Below are 23,784 nucleotides of genomic sequence, written 5' to 3'. Positions count from 1 at the left end.
AGGTTTTCTGAAATGTTATTTAAATATGCAAATAAGGCATTATCTAATTAAATTAGCACTGATTTGCATACATTTCCTGGATAAAGCCAGGTTTCATTTTGTTGACATATTAGAGTTATTGGTTTTTACAGAAGGGATTTTGGATGTCATCATTTGGATTTCAACACTCCAGAACCAGAAACCAGAAAATAATGTTAACAGTAAGAAAAAAAAATGTAATGGAAATCTACAGACCCAAATAGAAAAGGTACAATAAAATAAACTCTTAAATATGTATTTTATGTCTTCTGTCCAATCTCAAAATTGAGCAGTGCATGAAAAAAAGATTTTGCATGTAGTACCTTGCTTTAAAAAGGGCTGAAATAAAAGACACGATAAAAAAGGTAAGAATAGGCAACCCCCCCACCCCCAAAAAAACCATCTACCTTTCCACTCTTGACATTCTCTGAACAGGCACGCATGTACATGGGCATTGCCATGACAACCTCCAACCAGGCCTGCACAGTGACCGCCTTCCACAGAGACATGGGCTTGCTGCGCGTAAGCTCCGCCTGCTGTAGCCGCTCCAGCTGCTCCTCGCCGTCTGATAGGCTGGGATGGTTCTGGCTGGAGAGACTGTCTGAGTCTGGATTGGTCAGGAGGGGCAGGAATAGGAGGGGGGGCAAGTTTAAGGGGTTCAGAGGGGTTGAGAGCAAAACAAAATTGCCTTATCCATTCTGCACATGAAAGCTTGTTTATTGCGGTCAGGAAAAGCACCCACCTCCATATCCTCCTGTTTCATTTCAGTATTTCTGCTCTTAAATTGCTTCTTAAATGAATCATGGCAAGAACCAGCGGATGTGATAAGGCCTGTGGTCAACATCGACAGGCCTTATCTATCCTCATATAACCCAGACACCCTCTGAAGCAAAACCATTTCCACATTTACTACCTCAGACTTTCCCAACAAAACCACTTGACCTCCTCCCCCTTGCTGTGTGAAGCTAACATTGAATTTACTTACTTTTTATGATAATCTACTCACTAGAACATTTTACAGCATTGTTTTCTATCGCAGTCCTTTTTGTGATCCAGAGTGCATTGACTACACTGCAAAAACAGGTTTTAAGTGAAAATGATTGCAGAATGTTTTACAATACTGTAATTTCTTTGTTATTATCAGTGAAATTGACTAGCAAATTATTGACTAGTAGACTATTTGGTTAAGCTTAAAATGATACAAATACATTTTATTATAGACGTTCCCTATATTAATTTGTAATTTATAATATTTTACACATTCCATTACATCACCACACCAGTCACCGGATTTTATGAAATTTGCATAATCCACTCATGTAGTTTCATGTTCATACCAGCAGGGAGCGCCCTATAAACTCTGAGCTAATGCTGTTGCAGTGATGCCATTGCTTGACTTTCTTGCAGTCGAATCTGTATGAATTAGATGTGTAGCTAATTATTTAGATTATTTGGTGTCTATTATAGCCCCCCTCACGCTAAAAGTGTGTCCTGGCAGGTATAAAACAAGTCACCCTGAGGGTTCAGACTGAATCATCCTTCTCTTTAGGTTTCATCAGATTTTAATTAGCTGAAAAAATTACCTCTATAAAACTCATTATCTGATGGGCATCGGATACCTATTTCAAACCTTTAGAGGAAATCGGTACTTGTCTAAGCAAAGGCAGAGCCTTGACCTTGTTCAAGACATCTGAGAGCATCCGCTGGCTTTATGGAAAAATGGATTTTAATGGAGATCGCAATCTGTTTCCATTTCAAGTAATGAGAAGGAAAAACGCTCTGAATTTGACTGTAGCAAAGCTCTCCAGCGTCCTTCACGAAGCTGTAAATAGAAAACCCTCATCAAGAAGGCCTACATAATGTACTTTTTACGATATATAACTATATACCCCTCGATAAATGTGTAGCATTTTTAAACAGACCCTTAAACTAAATGAAATCAACATCAGTTGGTCATGAGATGATGTTTCGGGTAGAGGTGCACATGACCGTGCTCATGTTTTGGATAAGGGTGTACATGATAGACTTGTTCCAGTTGACATATTCATATGAGTTATGAATGTAGTGAGTTTGGGGCATTCTCATCCACTGAGGTCAGACAATGTTAGGACACGTGTTAACACAGATGGCGGGTAATTACAAATGAAGAGTAGAGTGGGGTCACCCCAAACCACGGCAACCCCTGAACAAGAGGGTTAAGAGGAAACCATTACATGACAACTCGCACACAAACACACACACAGGGTCAAGAAGAAAGGCACATGAATGTTGGGTTATGTGTTTTTATTTTAAAATAAGTTTTATTTTAATTGTTTTTTTTTCTCTTTAAATCTCCAGAATGTTAAAACCTCCTCATCAAGTCTGTAAATTCAAAGATAGTCTGGTTTCATTGAAATGACCTCTTTTCTAATCTTTAAATAAAGTTCTTTAATAGACTTAATCTTATATCTGACATAATCTACTTTACAAACCTTACAACATAAACTCATTAAAATGACATGAGGAATGAAGTTCAGTTTAATTTAAGAGAAAAAAAAAAAAAAGAAAAAAAAAAAAAATCAGTGCCACCAAGATGCAAAGGAAGGCTTGAAACAGAAAGAAATATGCGATATGTCAGCGAGACAAGAGTCATGACATCATTGGGTGTAACATTATTGGAAAATAATGTTATGGAAGCAGGATGTGTTATGAGTTCTTACAGACAATCTATTTGAACACTTGAGAAAGCAGGAAAAAAATATATATTCCTATGTATTTTCTTATGTACTGCAAGCTGCACTATAACCCTTTGGCACTTTACTGATGTAAGGTCAGCACCTGGTTTAAGTATAGTCCAGATTTGTGTGTAAATAATCTACAGTATTTGGAAATAAACTTCCCCGGTATCACTTCAAAATCTAGTATAATTCCTCACAGGTTATAAAATATGTGGTTTTTAAAATGGAAACAGTCTAATAAATAATGCTACATGTCTTTTAGCAAAAAGGGGCTTGGACCACGCAAAAATAACTTGGACAAGGCCTGTCTGAGACATACTGTAACTTCAGTCCAATTATAACTGAATAACTCTGTCATCATACTTGAACCAAAACTGCCTAAAATATGATTTCATTCCAGACAATAAAGTAGGCCTATAGATTTAGGGAGGTTTTCAATTCACATTTGTCAAGATTAAAAAGATCCTTGGTGCAGCCTTGCAAGAAGACATAATGCATAATAAAATATTTGCTTTCAAATGATCATTATCCTGGTTTGGCATCTGTCTGAATGTAACTCTGAGGTAAACGTACAAAATTCACCTGTTAAGGTGCGGTCACATTTACCATTGCTTGACGCGATTTTGCGGGGAAGATCAAGTGATTTCAGTAGGAATCTGTGTCAGGGGTTTTGCGTGAGGGTAAAAACCAGTGTTGCCAACTTAGCAATTTTGTTGCTAAATTTAGCAACTTTTCACACTACCCTAGCAACTTTTTCTTCCAAAAGCACCTGGCAACAAATTTAGTTATTTTTAAAATTTATTTGGCAACTTTTGACAAGTGACTCAAACAATAAAAAGGCACACATTTTCCATCCAAATTACACAAGAGGAAACCAATGATGCCTATAGCAGTACACACATTATGTAAATTAACACCTTGTTAGTAGCTTGTACCTGCGATTGTTGATCAGTTAGTACACTGTAAGAAAAATATCTAGAAAAATTGAAAAGGTACTAGTAATTTTCCAGGACATTATCCGTTATCCATTATCCATTGTAACCCTGTAACCCGAAAACACAAAATACAATACGTAATTTAAAACCCAGGTAAAAAAAACCTGTGAAAAATCAATACAGAAAATTCCTTTACATTAAAATAGTAGATTGTGTCCCATTTTTACAGAATTTTCTTAGAGTGTAGCACACTAACTAACGGCTAATACACTGTTTAAAACTATAATTGTTCAGAATGTGTAGTTTTACTAGTTTACTAGCTAACTGAAAAAAAACAACAACTTACATTGTAATTGTTCAAAAATGTTTGTGTTTAATAATTTAATGTTGTTTTAAAAATAGTTATATTTTAATATTATATTACGTTATTTTATTTTACAAACAAATCTAAATTAACATATATAAATATTTTTTTTTTGCTGAGGCTTGATGTAAGGTTAGGCCTAGTGACAAAATTTTGCATCGTAATTACGTAACGATGTCAACAAATCGACCTTCCTTCAGCAACTTCCCCTGAAAATTAGTTGGCAACACTGGTAAAAACTGGTCACGCAAGTTTAACACGTTGACCAAAAGAAAGCCGCTTTTTCTGACAGTGACTCTTTCTGCCCGCGAAATTTCGCCGACTTTCGCCAATGTGACCCCACCTTTATGCAGATGTGCCTCAGTGATTAGATTACTGAGGTGAACAGCTAAGGCAAACATTTACAAAAAAAAAAAAATAATAAAATAAAAAATACCCATAGTATCTGGATGTAGCCGAGTAGATCGTAATGTTAAACATTAAAAGTGCACTCAGTAATTTTTAGGTAATGTTGCATTGGCGGCCCTCTAGTGGCGTGGATGCAGCATCACGCATTGTATACAGGCTGTTATGTAGAAATGTAATTTTCAGCCAGAATAGTGTGAAGTTTAGTGATAATAGGTATATAGTAGATTACCTAAATAAAATGAGCAATATTAGCCGGTCCATGTGTGGTGACCCGCTCCATGTATAATTAAATAGCTGTTATAAGGCTCGCATCTCATGTGGTCATGTCATGTTAACTTTTTTCTCTCGTCTCTTTGTTTCAAATGTTTAGAACAGGGCAAAAATGACTGAGTGCACCTCTAAATCTTTTGGATGGACCTCATGCTGTGGCGTATGAAGACTGGAGCTCAGGGTTCATGGTAGTAGCAGTCATGAAAAAGAAGCATTCCACATGAAGACATCAGCAAACACAAGGTGCACAAGAGTTCCTATTTACAAATGCTCAGCAGTAATTCAAGTTTCCAGTTTATAAAAAAGAGACATATATTACCACAAATAAAGCATAATAACAGCATAAACATATTCACACGCAAATGATCCCATGTATATATTTATATGAATGTAAACATATGTACATATGCATACATATATAAATATATATTTCATTTACATAGATGTTTTTAAGTGTCATTATGTACATTTCAAGGAGGCAGCAGTTCTTCCTCTTTCCTGTATTTTTCATGGGGAATACATTTGAAGGCACACACAAACGCTTACGGACGCTCACACACACACACACACACACACACACACACACACACACACACACACGTTAACTCATACAAATCCAGGCGTACGTTCCGCACACACACATCTAAACGCTCACACAATAGCACTATCACCAGTCAGCATCCTCCTCTATATAGTAATCAGGGGTGGAAGTACCATCAAACAGGCCCGGATCCAAGGACTTGCGTTGCGATTTTCCCCGGGCAAACACTCGAGAAAGTGAGCCGAGACTCATCTTCTCCTTCTTCTTCTTACGCTTCTGGTCCTCGAGGTCCTCCATGGACTGAAGCAAGAACAAGAAAAGGGAGAAACAGAGACAGCGAGAGAGGAAGGAGAAGAGAGAATAGAAAAGTAATGGTGGACATATGGGGGCAGGTCAGTCATGTGGTTTCATCAGGAGTCTCAGGAATATCTGCGCTCCCTCATCAGCGCCGCTTCAGGGGTCCACACACTCCAAATTTGGTTTATTCACACTCTCTCATCCTGGATTATGAGATATTACACTCACAATCATTTAACAACATGCTACAAACAGTTGTTCCAATCCCATTTTTGGTTTGGCAACATTTAAGATACCATTGTTGTGAGATTTCGTTGTTGACTTAAAATATGCTGTTGAAACGTAATCTTGACAAACACTTTTGTAGATTTTGGTGTTTCTATAGCTGCCCAGGATTGGTAACAAAATGCCACCAGTTAGTTTGCTGGTCCTGGCTGATTTAAGCTGGTCTTCCAGCCTGAGCAGTTGAAAAGTATACCCAAAATCCCTCTAAAATCAGTCAACAGACCACAACAACCAATCTGGAAGACCAGTTAAGATCTGCAAACCAGCATAGGTCTTTTGTTTTTCTCTTCTAAGAACCCATATTTACTATTATAAAATGGATAGTGTGTCCTTGATGATGATTGGTCACAACAACTGACCAATCCACTGTAAGCTGTGCCCAAAAACCTGTCCTTTAGCCATGACTACATTTATAGCATAGCAAAGCCCCTTGTGCTTCATGATGTAAGACGTCGTATTAAAACATTTTGTTACAAAAACTATTAAAAAATCTCAAATTAAAGGAAAAATAGAAAAGAAAAGAAAGCTATTTAAAATTGTTAACTTAAAACATAAGTAGAAATTTTGTTCTGCTACTAACTGAAATAAGTTTAAGTTAAAACTAAAAATGAAAACCAAATTAAAGCTAAATAGAAAAAAGTATATATAACAGTATATAAATTAACATATTTAATACTTGATTAACATTGGCTTCTACATGCCATATGTGCAAAACATACTCGTTTCAGGCTTGTGGAGCACAGCTAATTCTCACAGGTACAAATTCTCTCTTTTGATTTATCTGCATTAACTACCATCAAGACAAAACGGGCCCCTGAAGCCATGCTAATGAGCAGTGCAGGGACTGAATATTTGTGAAGAGTTAAGGTGGAGATAAAAACAAGTTGGGAAGGCTGATTACTTGGTCGGGGGTGCCAGGCAGCTCTTACATTGCAGAGGGAGTGAGTCCTGTGGCGGGGCGAGTTGATGTCGCTCGGGGTGGATGAGCGGTCGCCGTCGGCAGCCGAGGCGTCAGAGATGATGGAGGGCTGGCGGGAGTGACAGGGGCTGATCCTCAAAGCAGCTGCGGTGGTAGGAGACAGGTGTGTGAGTGGGCTAAAAGAAGACATTTGGTGTATCTGAGCATGCGGTTGTGTAGGCCTGTACCTTGCCTGTCCGCGGGGTGCGAATGGTACAGCGTCTGTTGACTCTGTCTGATTGCTGCAGTGAGGGGAAGGTCTGCTTGCATCACCCACTCCTGACTGCCGTTCACCACCGGCTCCGATGGCATCGCCAGAGAGTGACGCTTTGGCACGTCTTTAGTGAGGGTGGCCAGAGACTGCTTTGCCTGGGGTACAAAAACAACACACACACAAACAGTTCAAATGCTTTGATTTTTAAATTGAATAAAATTCTAAATTAAAACAGTATAGGTTTAAAAAAAAAAAATTTTTTTTAAATAAATATTTTGTATTTTCTAATGTATTTAGTTTCCACAAAAATATTAAGCAGCACAGCTGTTTTCTAGACTGATAATAATTGTTTATCATTGACTGATAATTACAGTTTGAAATGTACACAAATAGAAAACAGTTTATTAAAAAAGGTTCTTTTCATTGCCATTAAAGTGAAATAACTGAACATAAACATAGGAGCCTGATAAAATAATGCTCATTTTAGAACAAAATTTCAAACTGCACTTAGAGGCTTTTGCATCTGAACTCTTCATATATATATATATATATATATATATATATATATATATATATATATATACATACATATATGATGACCAACCTTAAATATATATATATATATATATATATATATATTTATTCTGAACTCTTCATATATCTGAACTCTTCATACATACATATATACATATACATACATACATACATATATATATATATATATATATCCATAACCCAAACCAAAACTTTAATTAATTCCAGAAAGAAATGTTCAATGTGAACTCAGATGTTGAATGCCCCTCTATATCAATAAAGTTGACATTTTTTACCATCTTTCAGCATTTACATGTTTAAGCTTATGAAACATCTAACCCCTCAGATCGCTCGGGGTGAAAAACAGTGGATTTCGAAATCTCAGTGGGAGTGAAATCATTAGTACGCTTCAGATAGTGTGTGTATGTGTGTACTGGTGGGGCACAACAGATTACGCAGACGAAGTGAGTAATGATGCTATTACTGCACTGTTGACAGCCATGTGCCTCTTCATGGGGATTTTTGTGTGACTGCATGAGTCCATATGGCTGTTTACACATCGTACTGCCAATCCAGCAAAATGTAAAATTGCACAATGCAGTTGGAGTTCCATGATCCATCTATGAATCTTAACTGATGAACGTAGAGTCTGATATATCTTCAGTCTGAGCTACTGAGATGTAATTTGAGAGCCACAAATGATAAGAGATGCAAACCGTCAATAGAAAATGAGTTGAGACTAGATAAGAGGTGTAAGTGTTTATGGCACTGTGGGAAGTGTACATCTGTGAGAGAGACGGATGAAGAGAGATGCTATCTCACCATAGTGAGCTCTGCCTCCAGCTCTTTGATTCTGTTCTCCTTCATGTCTATCTGGGAGCGCAGGACGCTGGCTTGTTCTGTGGCCTCTTTGGTCTGCCGGCGCAAGTCCCATTTCTCTCTCTCCAGCATGTCCTTCTCTTTAGCCAGAGCCTTTACCGCATCCTCACTCTCCTGCAGGGACAGCACACAGTCAACTTCGATCCGTTACACATGTTCATTACTTTTAATTAAGAGTGACACTCCTGACAAAAGATCATATCAGCCAGTGCTAAATTAATTGTTCTTTTTAAATCTACAATGATCTGGTGTAACCCTGAACAAGAAGAAAAATATTAAATAATAATTCTAGCACGGTAGGTTTAATGTTGGATTGACCGATTTCATTTTTGAAAGATTATGTCAGAAGATGCACATGATGAACTGAAGTGTCAGTGGTGAATTTGATGCACAGGTAATGCACGTCACCTTTCTGTGCTGGTCATAGTTTCTGATGAAGTCTCGGAGCTGCTCTTCTCGGCTCTCCAGTGTGGTGTACAGCTGCTGCATCTGGTTCACCAGGTCAGCCTTTTCTGCCTTCAATCGCTTCCGATCACCCTTCATAGCTACACACAAACATGCACAATCATATTCTTAAATGCAGTAGTAATATTCTCTTTTAGCAAGTATATAAAAATCGGACTATTTCCTAGATCATAACATTTATTTCTCATCATTTTTGCAGTGTGGCTCCAACACAAATACAGGCTTTGTGTCCTTGAATGACACGCGTCTGCAGTTTGTCCTCTGACCCCTATCTGTCAGATAAGAGCTGTAGAAATACAAAATGATTGATTAACCTGTGTGTAAAAAAAAAAAAAAAAGTCTCACTTAAAAAGTCATTCTTTATTGTTGGATTTAAGTCTTTTCTTTTATTATTATCTCTAGCATAAATAAAAACTGTGTTTTAGTTAAAAATAGTGCAGTGCACTGCTCAAAACAGCCTCCAGGGGGCACCATGCTCCACTATAAACATCCCACACGGAAAAAAGACATTTGTGTTGTTTGTTATAAAATAATTATCCGTAAACACAAATACATTCAGTTTCAAGGGTTTAATTTGAGAGGAAGTGTGAGGCGTAACACCTCATAAAAATTCTATATCTTTTATTAACATTTCATTTAAGAGTGTTCAGGTCTGATCTCTTGCAGCTTGTACAAAGTAAATCATTTATTTTACTTGAGGCAACGTCTCTTTCCCCCTCAAACTGAAGAAGGCTCCTCATTCCACAGTCAAACCTGTTTTTCCACTATCAATCGAGAGCGTTGACATTCATGAGCACACATGCACCCTTGCCACCCATCACTTCTCCCTCTCTAACCCTTCTTCTCTTTACTCCACAAGGGCCAAAATAAGCCAAATCCGGTTTAGTTTGCTGAAAACGGTGGTAGACGCAGTCTGTCGTGTGTGGAATATTTTTAATAGACTGGCAGGTTGCTTCCAACTCCTGTTTAGGTACTACAGGTGTTACATTACAGACTAAATGACTAAGTGTCAAGTAACACAGCTGACCTAGTGTAAAGTGTGTCAAAACTGGGAGTGCAGGGCGTTCAATGTACAGGAGATCTCTTTTAGAAGTGTTGAAGAACCATTAGGTAATATTTTGATGTGATTCCTTTTAGATACTTTGGTCAACACTGTGATATCCGAGACATGTACAGACTAAAATATGATGTCATGGTTTGCTGTAGATATTGACAGCTGCTAATGTAACTCTAGCTTCGAGACATAAAAGAATTAACCGTTTGACTGGCTGAAGTTATCCATTTAAAAATATTGAACACTTAATATAAGAATGTCAATACATTAGATAACAAAATATTAAACAAAACACTTATTTTTTAAGACTTTTCAGGTGAAACATTTTACAAAAGGAGATTAAATGGAGAGCAAATGTAGACTTAGAATAATGCAGGTTATCTAGATTACTAGGACGTCTAGGGTGTCATCTTGTGTGATTCAGAAGAGCTCAACAATGTCTTAAACTGTGCTTAGTACTGTCATGATACCAAAAGTCTGGGATGATTTTAATAGTTTAATATTGAGTAAATTATAGAGTGTTACGTTAGCTGCATTCATTTTATAACTCTGTATTTCGACAATCCTTAAGAAATCATTCTAATATACTGAATAAGAAGAGAATTATATATATATATATTTTTTATTTTGATCATCTTAATGCATCCCTGCTGAATAAAAAATAAACATAGTGCTCCAAACTTTTGAGCGCATATAAATTGATCATCACTTTATAGCTAAAACAAAATAGTTGCCATGACACTTTTATATGTCAGCAGCACTTGAGTTTACTGCTGTCATAAACCACTTTTCAAAAACCCTCCCTTCACACTTCATTCTGAAAGTACCTCCAGCACACACTGCAGGAACGCACTGATAAGACACACTTCTGAACGAATGACGTTATATATCAAAACCCAACTCTTCCTTCCAGTGCTTATGTCCTCTGTTTATACAAGTTTCTCAAATACACTAAAAGAGCATTACACACCAGATAAAGAGATAGCAGATAAGATAAGCTACACATACATTAAAGTATCTGGTGACAGGTAGAAAAGGCATCTATTATGCTCTCAACTGAAATACACACCACACACATACTTGAAAGTTCTCTTTTGATGGCATTTCTTTCATCTTTAAACTGTTTTCCATCCTCTTGACAAACAACATCAGTAATACAGCTTTATGCTACGCTTTATATAGAAATATAAAAAACATACTACATAATTTTATAATCATACATTTTATTATTATTGTTAGTTTTGTAATAGTAATATGTGTGATTATTTTAAGATTTCATAAATACATATTACATTTTCTATTAGAGCTGGACGATTAAGCAACATAATTTTCCCACATTGTTTTTTTGTTTGTTTTCAATCCTGTTAATACTTTCCAGGGTTGCCAGATCAGTGAAAGAAAACAAGCCCGATTGCTATTCAAAATGACCAAAACTACCCAATCGCATTTTTCCCCTTCCGTCAAAATCGCACTAAGGGTTGATCACTTTAATAAAAAATACGGACTAAGTATAAACCGTGGCAGCAGCCCAAATTGGCGACCCGGACTTTCCCCTTAAAAACATACTACAGCGTGTGTAGTCACGTGACTCTGTCCAGTCAGCGGCATGGAAGCAACATAGAGCTGTTTTTACATATTTTTAATGTGAAAATATTCTTTTTACATTCAAACTGAAATGTGACTTTGATTTCAACTGTTCGAAATATTCAATAAATAACAATAAATAGTTTGTTTCCCTCAATTATTTTAAAATCACAAAAGATAAGAAATGCACACTTTCATTAGAAAAAATATCCCACCTTTAATAGTTTAGCATATTTACAGTACAAACCTTGTCAGTGAACTATGAGGGCAAATAAATACATGAATATAATAATCGTTCATTAATTTTAATCGAGGTAATATGTTCAGCTATTTTGATTTTAGGTCAGATCGTCCAGCCCTATTTTCTTTCTTGTAAACTAGTCAACCTCACTTATCGACTAGTTAAGACATAGTTGGATGCCCACTGTGACCCAACTCTATTACTGAAACAACGATTTCGAGTAAACTCGGGCAGTATTGATGTGTCTAGGGAGAGTGAAGCGCTTGAACAGCACACAAGGGGGATTTCTCTGGTAATCCTGCAATATTGGCTTTGTGATTGGGGTTCAGACCTTGTAAGGCCTCCTTGGCACGTTCCAGCTCCTGCTCCTTCTCCCCCAGCTGCACCTTGAGCTCAGCGGCGGAGAGCGTGTCGGCCGAGCAGCCGCCGTGCGAGTCCTCCAGGTCTTTACTCAACATGTCCTTCATCTGCCTGAGGAGGTGCACCTCCTCCTGCAACTGAGCCACCTCCTCCCTCAGCAACACTGCGGGAGAAATCCAGAGAGACGGAGATAAAGAAATCACTTAGTAACAAGTAGCTCTCAGCAAGTCTTCTGTTTTGATGCTACATATTATTTTTTCCATGTGGCCAGCAGGCTAAGAGGAAACAGCATAATTACGACAAACAAAGAGTGGCTGTTAAGATACTTCATTTTTTTATTTCTCACTCTTAAACAATGCTATCTTTCATCCCTTTTTAATCACAGAGAAGCAGATCACATAATAAAAAAGCAGCATTCAGATCTGGAGGGGGTGAGAGAATTTCTATGCCATTTTCAAGGCTCTTTCATAGAGTCAAGGGAGTTAGAGAACAGACACATTAGGAATGAGAGCGAAACCACAGCAACAAGAGCGGGACACAGGCCCACTTAAAGCAAAACAGCGGTAATTGGCAATATATCAACAAATACACAAGGAAAACTGTTAAGGCATTGAGAGACGGGAGGCTGAGAGGACAAAAATGTTCCAGAGCCTTTTTTTAATGAGCGGAAGAGTGTTGCCTACATTGCTTTGAATGACAAAAAAAAAAGCAGTCCTTATCTCAACCCTGCACAGAGAGTGCCAATAAACCAGAGCAAAGCTGACTGAAGGACTTTCAAAAGCTCATGTGGCGACTTTCTGTTGTCAACATTTCATTTCAAGTCTTGTCCCTCTAATGTGGCGGAAATTCACAGAACATCATCAAGTCGCGAAAGTAAGCCGAATTAGCGGAGCTGCCAGTCAGGTGCGCTCTGCCTCTGCTGATATATGCTCTGTAAGTGAATAAATTAAACAGAGGCTTTCGCTCAATGTACTCTGCATTACCAGGCAACAGCTGCGACATCAATCTTTTTCAAGGGAAACGAGGGAGCTTATCAAGTAATAGAATTCAATTAACTGTAAACTATAATGCACCCACAGTGCAGCCTGGACAATGAAGGCCTGGCTGGGATAAAATAAATCTACAGCACTTATCGAGAGCAATCAATACAATTAATGAGGTATTTTGCTTGGAGAGTGCAACACGGTAATGTAGAATTCATCCCACCAGGCGTGTCATGGTTTTGTATGGGGTCTTTTTCATTCTGCTTTTGAGTGGCAGTTGCAGTCCTGGGTGAAAAAAACACATCTGAACAAAGTAGCAGTTAATTATATAAATTTAAAGGGTTGCTGTAGTTCACCCAAAAAAGAGCATTCTGTCATTAATCGCTCACCCTCATGTTGTTCCAAAACCGTAAGACCTTTTTCATATTCGGAACACAAGATATTTTTGATGAAAATCTAAGAGCTTTCCTGCACAGACAGCAATGCAACTACCACATTCAAGGCCCAGAAACGTAGTAAAGACATCGTTAAAATAGTCCATGTGACATCAGTGGTTTAACCTTAATTTCGTGAAGCTACAAGAAATCATTTTTGTGCAGAGACAACGAATTATTCAACGAATTCTTCTCTTCCAGGTCAGTCTCCACCGCCATTCATGAGAGTGCCATGACGCAAGAGTGTGCATTTGTGCACAAAAATTATTCTCATATCTTTATAACAATACAGTTGAACTACTGATGTCATATGGACTATTTTAACAATGTCTTTTATACCTTTCTGGGCCTCGAACATGGTAGTTCTGTTGCTGTCTGTCTATGCAGGGTCAGAAAGCTCTTGGATTTCAGCAAAAATATCTTAATTTTTGTTCCGAAGATAAACAAAGGTCTTATAGGTCTGAAATAACATGAGGGTGAGTAATTAATGACAGAATTTTTTTTTGGGTGAACTATCCCTTTAAGATGTTTTAGTCCTCTGTTAAAAAACATAATATACATGTTTTTTTTCTGATAATAAATTTATTTATATATTACAACTGTAGTATATATATATATATATATATATATATATATATATATATATATATATATATATATATATATATAATACAAATGAATTAATATATTATTAATAATTAAATAAATAAAAACATTTTAAAAATGAAATAAAATATAAAAAATGTATAAAGATTTATAAATAATAATAAAATGAAATAAAAACAGGTTATTCATAAAAAATTTTATTTCCAAAATTAAATCACACCAAATTAATGTGTAAAATAAACAGCCCTTAAATATTTGAATAGTGTGTATATATTTTTATGTAATTTAACAGAGTAGTTTATTAATCAAAGATGTAATTATTTTGTAAATTGTTTTTAATCGCAGGGTGCCAGCTGACTCTGTGTGAGTGCAGGAACCACTGCAAACTCACCTCCACTTTAATGTGACATGAGAACACTCGATGAAAGCACTTCCAGATAAAACTGACAATTAAATCACTTAAACCACTAGTGTCGCAATTCGATAGCAGATGTTTGGAAGCGATCCCACTCTTAACGTGCGAGACAGAGAGGAGGCCGGCCGCGAGTAGAGATAGCACCGGGTGCTCGAGGCATTTCTTCAGCAAGCTGTTGACAAGGTGAGCGTCTGCAGCACCGCTGATAAGACAGAGACTGGGACAACCCATTGGTCAGTGCCCACTACCAGGGAGAGGCAAGCAACTGGGTTTCAACATGCCACAGGAAGCTCCTTTTCCTGGTAAGTGTCATCTTTCATGCTGTCACGCTGGAGACCAAAGCCACTTATTCATTTGTTTAACTCGGCGGAGACTTATTTGGGGCAGTGGGTCCAGCTGTTGTTCTGCTTTGAGCCCCAGCACAAACACAGAGCTTTGGCTTACTATCAGTATTTGTATGAGAATTATGTAGCTTCTGCGCTCTAATAGCAGTTCTGCTGGTCGGTGCCAAACTCTTGGGCTGAGAATGCAAAGAGTATGAATCATAAAATTACACGTGTATGAATCATAAAAATGATTCAAATCCTTCATGTTAAACCAAACATTTTGCAGCAAACACACACCAGCGTCAATCTCTGAAAATTCAAAAATAATGGGATAAAAAGGTTCTCAACAACAAACAACATACTAGCTACTGATTAAATCAACAGTCATCTCTAAGATGCTGAAATATACAAACAATTCCGTTCGGTTTTATTTATTCTTAGTGTTCTCAAGATACAAACAAATCAGCAGACCACAACACTCCCTGAGGATATAAAAGAGGTTCAGAAAGAAGTCAAAGGTTGCGTCAGAGACAAATATCAGAATAAAAACTAATCAATGTTTACTACTGCGATCTGGGAAACTGCACATTTTGACAAGGAATGTCCATTTGCAAAAGGAAATACAGGCACAATACAACTCAATAAACTTGTGTGAGATAACCCAAACACTGATTTGAGTGAAATTATTTTATAGTACTAGTGCATTATCTAAATGTCCACTACTCATTGTTCTTATTGTTAACCAAAACTATTAAAAATTGTCTTTGGTTATTGAAATATAAAAAATAAATATGAGATGAAAAAAAAAATATATAATTAAAATGATAAATTATAATAAAATTAACTGAAATAAGTACATTTAAGTACTAGAATTACCAAAACAGAAAAAAAGTTACGTAGGTCCTTAGAGGTATTTTTTACTATGATAGCTAAGATGCGATACAAGACATAAAAGTAGCAGTGGTTTTAGTTAAACAGATGAACGGACTGATGCACAGCATTGACATGAATGATAAAGAATATTAGGAAACATCTGACTGCTGAACTGATCAATCAGAATTAAGTATTTCAGAGAGTATTTATGTTATAAAATAGATTAATAACCATTTCAAGTATTATCAGACATCCAAATGCCATCCTTTAGTCAGAACCAAGTTGAAATACGAGTTCATAGTGTCTATTTGAAGAGGCTGATTCTGCATTCACAGGGTTGTGAGAAATCTCATCAGAACTTCATGAAAGGAGAAAGTGACTTTGGGTCTTTTTATGCTCTAAGAACTGAGGCTGATATACACAAAAGCAATCAGGCCCCTAATTCCCCAAAATGCACTGTTCAATCGATTCGCACTGGCGTCATGTCTCCTTCTCACTTATCATCTCAAGAGCCAAACTAACCGTGCACTTCTTAGCTTTGCAGCCTCAGTGTGAAGATAAATTGAAGAAAAACTAAGCTGTCTAAGTCAAAAAGTAGTTATGGATGAGTCAGTAGACAGCACAATAAAACTCAATTTTTCAGCTGTAAAACTACTACACTTTATTTTCTAGATTTAATTTTTATCAAGTCTGCTTATTCAAACTAGAATCAAGTAGGTCGATGTGAGGCACCAAATACTTTAATTCCATCACACTCATAAAAAGGAAAATGATTTAATTTAATAGGCTAGTAAAATCTCAATCACATTGACGCTGCTGTCTGGTGCCACATAAAACGATGACAATAACCAGCTATATAAACTTGCAGCGGCAGCAATATTTTCTATTGCACAGATTGTCTTTATCTGACAGTTTTTGGCCGGCGGTTCTGCAGTTTTGTGATAAAGCATTTTGTAAAGGGCTGAACTCCAGAATGCATGTTTCAACGGATCTGTAGACAAGTTCTGATGTATAACCACCACCATGAAACTCCCAAACAACCTGTAAATGTAACTGGGTCCTTAGGCAACTCTAAAAAATGTCCTTAAAAGGAGTTCATAGAACATATAGCCTAGCAGAAGAGGAAAAACTAAGCATTATTTGTAGCACAGAAATCAATCATTGGTTCTCTAAAAACAAAGTGCATCTTTACATGAAGTTCTGGGGTCCCGATGGCCCTAAAAGACTTCTAACCCAGATCAGACCACATAAGGTCAATGATGGAGAGGTTGCAGGTGTCTCCAGGCTCTGGCACACTTTCCAAATCTCAAGGGGTGGCTGGATTCAGATCCAGATATTAAAGGGCCATTTATAACACAATGCATTTTGCATGCAAAAAGCCTACTGGATAAAAAAATCCACAGTTTGTGTCAAAAACAAAGGTTTTACTAATTAAACAATGTACTACAGAAACATTTAATACCACGGATTAAACATGAATCAAATAAGGATTTGCTGTGACTGTAAGTCCACATAATCTATTATTAAAAATGTAAAGCATTTCCTCTAGACGGGGCACAGTGTCTGTGGCATTTTCCCACAATGCTTTCCCAAACTAGCTTTGATTCTGGCTCCGATATGACTGTCTAAGAGCTCTAAACCCTGAGGTTACACTTTGGGAGTCCATTTTGGGGTTTTTTTGGGGAGAGTCCATGATCATGAAGCAGCAGGGGATTTCACTGTGAGCTGCAGTGGTTTTAATCATTGATTAACATGAGCGAGCAGCATGCTGTGGAGAGTTCAAAAAACCTCTCACTCCGAGCCTGTGTGAGTCAGAGAAGGTGAACCGATAAAACACAAAAGAGAATATCATTAAAGTGGATTATTCTGATTTCACACTATTCAATCTCGTTCTTAAGGCTCTCTTTGATTTTGGCTTTTTCCTTTGACATATTATGATCAATGCAAAGGAATGTTTCATCACATACTTTCTTTTTCACCACTTATTTATTTTTTTTTTTTAACATTTTATCCTTAGGAGCACAAGTTCACAGCAAAAACAGGAGCCGTGTGGCATGCATCCCACACATGTATGAGAAGCAGTCCTTGGGGATGTTTGAGTTACAGTGAGTGTAAATCTTTCTGAGAATATTACATGCTTTTAAACCAATGGGAAATCTGGCTTCAGATGTTACAGGTCTTTATCTAATTTTCTAAAAGGAATATTCTGGGTTCAGTGCAGGTTTAGCTCAATTGACAGCACTTGTGGCATAATGTTCATTACCACAATAATTAATTCCATTTGTCTATCTTTTATTAAAAAAAAAAAAAAAAAGGATTATAGTGATGCACATATAGTGAATGTGGCCTATCTGAAAATGATAAATACTATCTGATTTTTTGCTACTTTGCTTTTTATCTTTTCTACAGAAAATGAGGGACTAGGGCTGGGCGATATGGGCAAAAATTCATTTCTCGATATATTTTGGCTGATGTGCGGTATAAGGTAATTATCTCGGTATTTTGTATTTGGATTAGCAAAATTGTTAGAAGACAATAAGTCTTGTTTTCAGAATAATTAGGCTTATTTTCTTACTTCAAGCATGAACCGCACTCAATTTTGTTAGATTTATGCTCACAATGAGAAATGAATAAGCAAAAAGAAGCACAATATAGTACTCTCTGAAGTCTTCTTATCCTAGCAATCTTGTTTTTCAAGTAAATATATCTTTGAATCAAATATTTAAATACTAAAAAACATGAACATGGTGCAAAGAGTTGATCTATAGAGACACACTAATGTGCTATACACAAAGATTAATGGCCTTCACGGCAAAGTGTGCAATATATGCTATATGCACAAGCTATAAGCAGCGCAGCTGTTGGCACGTATACATCCCTGCAGACCGATAACTGGCTTCCTAGTGAGCCGTTCGACTCGGATGATTATGGATATAATTCACAGGCAAAGAAAGTGATTTCGTGGGCTGCAGCAGGAGACCTCAGAGGTTGGTGCCTTGATGATAAGGGCCACTCTTCATCTGATGGATCATGCTGCTAATGCCTCTTAGGCTGAGAACCAAATTACAGAAGCACAAATCACGGCTCTCGTTTGTGGCTTGAGAGGAGAGCAGAGGTCGAGAGAGGCAGAGAGTGATACTCTTATCCCGCTTTGATAGCAGTGAATCCAGCCACGCAGCCTCTCTGACCTCCCGTCAATCACAGAGCTGCTCTGCATGTAAAAACACTAAATGCATTTGAAAGGTTAATTAAAATAACATTTTACATTATACTAAGAAGCAGCTGTGTTGAAAAGACCAGCTTTTGTTGTAATTTTGATGTTGGTGTCACTGCTGGGCTTATTAGCTAGCTTACAGTTAACAAGAAATCAAAACAGACAATTTTTTTTATTTTATTTTTGGAATACTGCAGTATTTATTATTAATGAATTATCCATGCACATCATTATTTTATTTTTTTTAATGTGCCCTCATAATGTTTAATCAAAATAACTTTCCCGGGATATCATAAGTTGTATGATATCAAAATTGTGCAATCTAATACAAATATTTATTTTTTATATATATATTTTTATATTCTCTTTAGAAGTTCATACTTTTAGAAATCCTTTTCATTATTTTAAACAAACAGAAACAAACATCTATCAGTCGAAAAATAATAAATAGGAATAAAAATAATTTACAAAGGATGCATTTATCATAAATTATAATTTATATCTTCATAAACTGAGTATTCATTTGCAGGTTACATAATTTCTTAAGCAAATTCATTATCTTCACTTGTGACTTTAACAAATAGTTCACATATTCATTAATATCAAACTAAATTAATACAAACAAAACAAATAAAATATTAGTTTTGTTTGTAATTAAGTAATAATTACATATGTTCGAACTAACATTTCTTTATGCTTATAAGCATACCATGTTACTACAGTGCTTAAAACATAGTATTTTAAGTTTATTCAATTCATAATGGATATTATTTGCGTTGTTGTAGTCTAATGACTATCAAGTTATAAAAAGGCAAAAATAAAACAGAAATAACAATAACCAGTTCTTTATTATAATTATCAGACACACACTGTAAAAAAAAAAAAGAAAAAGTTGAGCCAACTTAAAATTAAGGCAACCAGCTTCAGCAGATTTTTGAGTTTTCTCAACTTGTCGTTTTAAGTTTATACAACAAACATTTGAGAATCTCCCACAAAAATCTGCTGAAGCTGGTTGCCTTAAAATTTTAAGTTGGCTTAACTTTTTTTTTTTTTTTACAGTGCATAAGCATAAAAATCATCTGTACCTATCCGTAGTTAACCAGCTTCTCCCGAATGACCATGCTGGCTAACTAGTTTCACCATCTACCTTTTTCTGGTTAATATCATGGCAGCAACACCAGCACTAACCCTCACCATTTACTTGATATTTTCAACTAAAACACAAATTTTCTTGAAAACTTTACTCTGAAAACAAAACACACTGCTATTATCTTTCTGTTTTTTCACAGGATCTCACCTATTTCTCAGCACTAGTTCTCACTTTTGTTCTTTCCAGAGCAAATTCTAAAACTTTGCTTCATGGCTCTTGTGTTTCGGTCTCCTTAGTTCTCCTCATTTGTAAGTTGTTTTGAATAATAGCATCTGCTAAATGAATAAATGTAAATGGAATTGTAAACAGTGGGCCAAGCCATAACTGCAAAACACTGTCTCTGAAGAGAAGCCTGTCAGAAGTGCTAAATATCAACTCGATTTTGGATTTGGATTGGATTGTTCCTTGGAACAACTGCCAAAAATGCTAAATGAGCCGGTTACTAATACATCAAGTGAAATGCATAATTCTAAGACAGTTTTATTAATCCGGATGAAATATTTGCGTACTCCATATAAAACCCCAGCCTGACCCAAATATGCTGCCCCATATATAGGCGAAGAAAATCAACATCAGCATTTCTTTTAAGACCTACACAAGAGCTTATATCAAAAATAGCACCCACGTCAAATGACATTTCCAAATCAGAGCTTTGATAGAAGTATTATTAAAAGGTACAGTAGGAGGTGTGGGCTGCTGTACTACGATAAAGCTACTTGAGCCAGCACCAAAATACATGCATGAAAACGCATTACAAGTCTCAAGCTATGCAGAGATTGTTGGTGACACTTGTGCGCCTTTTGTTGAGAAAATGTGGCTTGTGTGTAGCACACTTTTGAGATGAAGTGACGATTTAGAGCACATGTGTTGCATGGCATCTGCGCAGAATCATATTAAATTTTGCTTGCATGATGGCAAAAGTGTGTGTGTGTGTGTGTTTCTAGTCCTCTGTGTAGGGATATCTGAGGGCAACAGCTGTGCTGAATTAATTGCTCTGCGTTTAAATTGCAAGCAAGTTCAGCCTGCCCATGCCAACTGGAGATAGTGGTAATTGATTCACACTTTCATTAAGGACAGATTAGGCCAAGCCAGCGGATGGGCAGCAGAAGTGCCTGGCCAAAACCCACACACACATAGACACTCACCGCAATCTATCAGCTTTGGAACTCATTAAAACTACTATATACTAACATTTAAGGCTTTTATAACCATATTTATATGGTTTCTTGAGTACCACATTTGCATATTAGAATGATTTCTGTAGGATCATGTGACATTGAAGACGAGTAATGATGCTGAAAATTCAGCTTTGCCATCACAGATTACATTTAACATGTAATATTTAATAATTTACTGACCAAATACATGCAGCCTTGGTGAGCACAAGAGACTTTTTAAAAATAGAAATATTATTCCAAATATATACAAATACATTGTGTTATCATTTTTGTGCAAAATAAGAGAATATCATGTCCCTATACGTATAAACTCATAATAATAATAATAATAATAATATTAAAAGAAACAAACACACACACGCACACAAAATAAACCAATTACTAATGATCTGTATTATAGTGCTATGGTTTTTAATAATAAATAATTAATATTAGGAGGAAACAAATTTTCCTTTACCTTTTTCAATACAAAATAGCATTTCAGAAAATGGAAAAAACATAATAAAAAATAATTTTTTGGGTTGGCTGCAAATAAACTGCTTGTTCTGAACTTTCCGATAATATATATTTACATGTGCCTGCACACATTTACATGCCAATAACACCTAATTCATGTTTGGAAACTTGGCCCGCCAGCGACAGTGAAGTAATAAGGGCTCGAATTCAAATTTTCAAAACTGTTACTTTGTTGTTTTTGTTCACCTCCTACTCAAGCATATGCTCCCTCTGATACTGGAATAAAAGCACTTTGTTCTGTCATTTAGCTTGACAGCAGCAAATCCTGTTGGACAGTTGTCTCCGACTGCACAATTTCTTTCCAGGACGTATCATTTGCTCTGTTACGTAACGCAAACACTTAAGTCAAGCGTCTCACTTCCAAATCCCTGTGGACTTGGCTGGGGTGACAGAATGCAACATATTGTAGTATCTGTCAGCGTGGGTGCTCCAGACAGGGTTTTGGCAGCATGAAACTTGTCCGTGAGCTGTAGTGTGAACTTGTAGTTTGTACTTTGGGGTGGGAGAGAAGGGCAGAGCTTGACAGAACCATCTGGCAGCAGGGGCTTGGAGGGTCAAACTCATTATCTTCATCTATTTGGAGCGTAACCACTGGCACCAAGTAGATCAGTGAGCCGCAGAGGTTATGCCAAGCCCTGTTGGCGCCGGTGCCACAATATTCTCAAAATACCATTAGACTATGAGCGCACACACAGGCACTAGCAGGTGCACCTGTATGTCTATTTGTAAATAATGAAATAAAAAGACACACAGATGCACTTCTGGGTGAAATGTAATGTGCAGATAAACATAAATTATAATATCTAAAACGTAAATAGAAAGAAACCAAATAATAATAATAAAATTAAATTATGCATTGTGATGCACTTTTTATTTGGCCATTAGATTAAAAAGTCTTTATACCTAACAGTAGTAATAAGACTCTGATTTCAACTTAAAAATGTCATTAGAGTTGATGTTGAGCATGAGACACTTTCAACCCCCAACATTTGAACACTAGTGTATAGGTAAACATTGCTATTTATAACTGTAAAGATAGTTATGTAAATAAATGCAATATAAATCTCACCTCTTAAGGCCCTACATAACACACGAATACATAAACATAATGACTATCACCAGGTATTCTTTGCTGTGTTGTCCAGTCCTATAGTTACAAAAACCATACACAAGCAACAATAATTGTGAATACCAGCATGTTAGAAACCGTTCTTAACAACAGACCAGCAGCAATGTCCTTGTCTTATGTTAACTGATCTCAAAGAGCAATGGTGGAGGTGTCCTGAGGCAAGGTTAAGGAAGAACACAACAACAACATTCAATCATTCAGTCAGTCAAAAACAATCCTACCCTACCCTAAAAACTTTCAAATGCACAAGCTGCACTGTCATACCACCAAGATCAAACGCTTAAATTCCAATGAATCAAACGAGCGTTTCAGGAAGTGTGTTCACAATAAACCAAGCATTCAAGAGTACACAGCTGAGCGGCTTCAAATGAAAAGTGACTTCATGAATCACCTACATAATTATCTTCAAGGGAGTGAATTCACAGTATGTGCAGTGTAACTTTAGGTAAACTACTGTATGCGTGATTCACATTCCTCCTGTTTTGCCGATGGCAACTATCAAAGTTCCTGCTCGGTCCGTTGTTAGACTTTGAATAAAGAGTGTAAAGATCAGTCTCACAGTGTTGATTTAGCTGGGTGTGGAGAAGACGCAGGGATCATTACTAGCCACTACAGACGAACAAACAGGGGCTGATTCAGGATCAGCTTTAATTGTTTTGTGAGTAAACCAATGAAAGAGGATTGTAAAGATTTTAAAATGTCACAACGGACTGAAACAAGGGATTAACAACAAGCTTGGGAAATGCCCATGAAATGTTTTCATTTTTATAATTAAAAGAAAATATAACGTAAAAAAAAAAAAATTAAACATTTTTCTTTTCATTTCACTGCTCATA

The 23,784-nt window shown here is 36.6% G+C and overlaps 1 protein-coding gene across 11 annotated transcripts in view; it reads right to left on the bottom strand.

Annotated features, from left to right (window-relative positions):
* kaznb (kazrin, periplakin interacting protein b) overlaps nucleotides 1–23,784 on the bottom strand; it is a 180,150-nt gene that overhangs the window by 3,997 nt on the left and 152,369 nt on the right. For 8 of the 11 annotated variants that reach the window (XM_058791071.1, XM_058791073.1, XM_058791072.1 and 5 more), the window contains 7 exons: nucleotides 12,096–12,287; nucleotides 8,829–8,965; nucleotides 8,364–8,534; nucleotides 6,982–7,162; nucleotides 6,765–6,898; nucleotides 5,427–5,553; nucleotides 426–625 (listed from right to left, as the gene is read on the bottom strand). In XM_058791071.1, the coding sequence (XP_058647054.1) occupies nucleotides 426–625; nucleotides 5,427–5,553; nucleotides 6,765–6,898; nucleotides 6,982–7,162; nucleotides 8,364–8,534; nucleotides 8,829–8,965; nucleotides 12,096–12,287 (1,142 nt within the window). Of the gene's footprint in view, nucleotides 1–425; nucleotides 626–5,241; nucleotides 5,554–6,736; nucleotides 6,899–6,981; nucleotides 7,163–8,363; nucleotides 8,535–8,828; nucleotides 8,966–12,095; nucleotides 12,288–23,784 lie in introns of those variants that run through there. The other 3 variants (XR_009273347.1, XM_058791079.1, XM_058791080.1) reach the window with 3 other exon arrangements.

The sequence above is a fragment of the Onychostoma macrolepis genome, chromosome 11 (genome assembly GCF_012432095.1).
Source record: "Onychostoma macrolepis isolate SWU-2019 chromosome 11, ASM1243209v1, whole genome shotgun sequence".
NCBI classification, from domain to species: Eukaryota; Metazoa; Chordata; class Actinopteri; order Cypriniformes; family Cyprinidae; genus Onychostoma; species Onychostoma macrolepis.
Note: the sequence above shows the minus strand (reverse complement) of the source record. Positions and strands in the feature narration are given on the sequence as shown.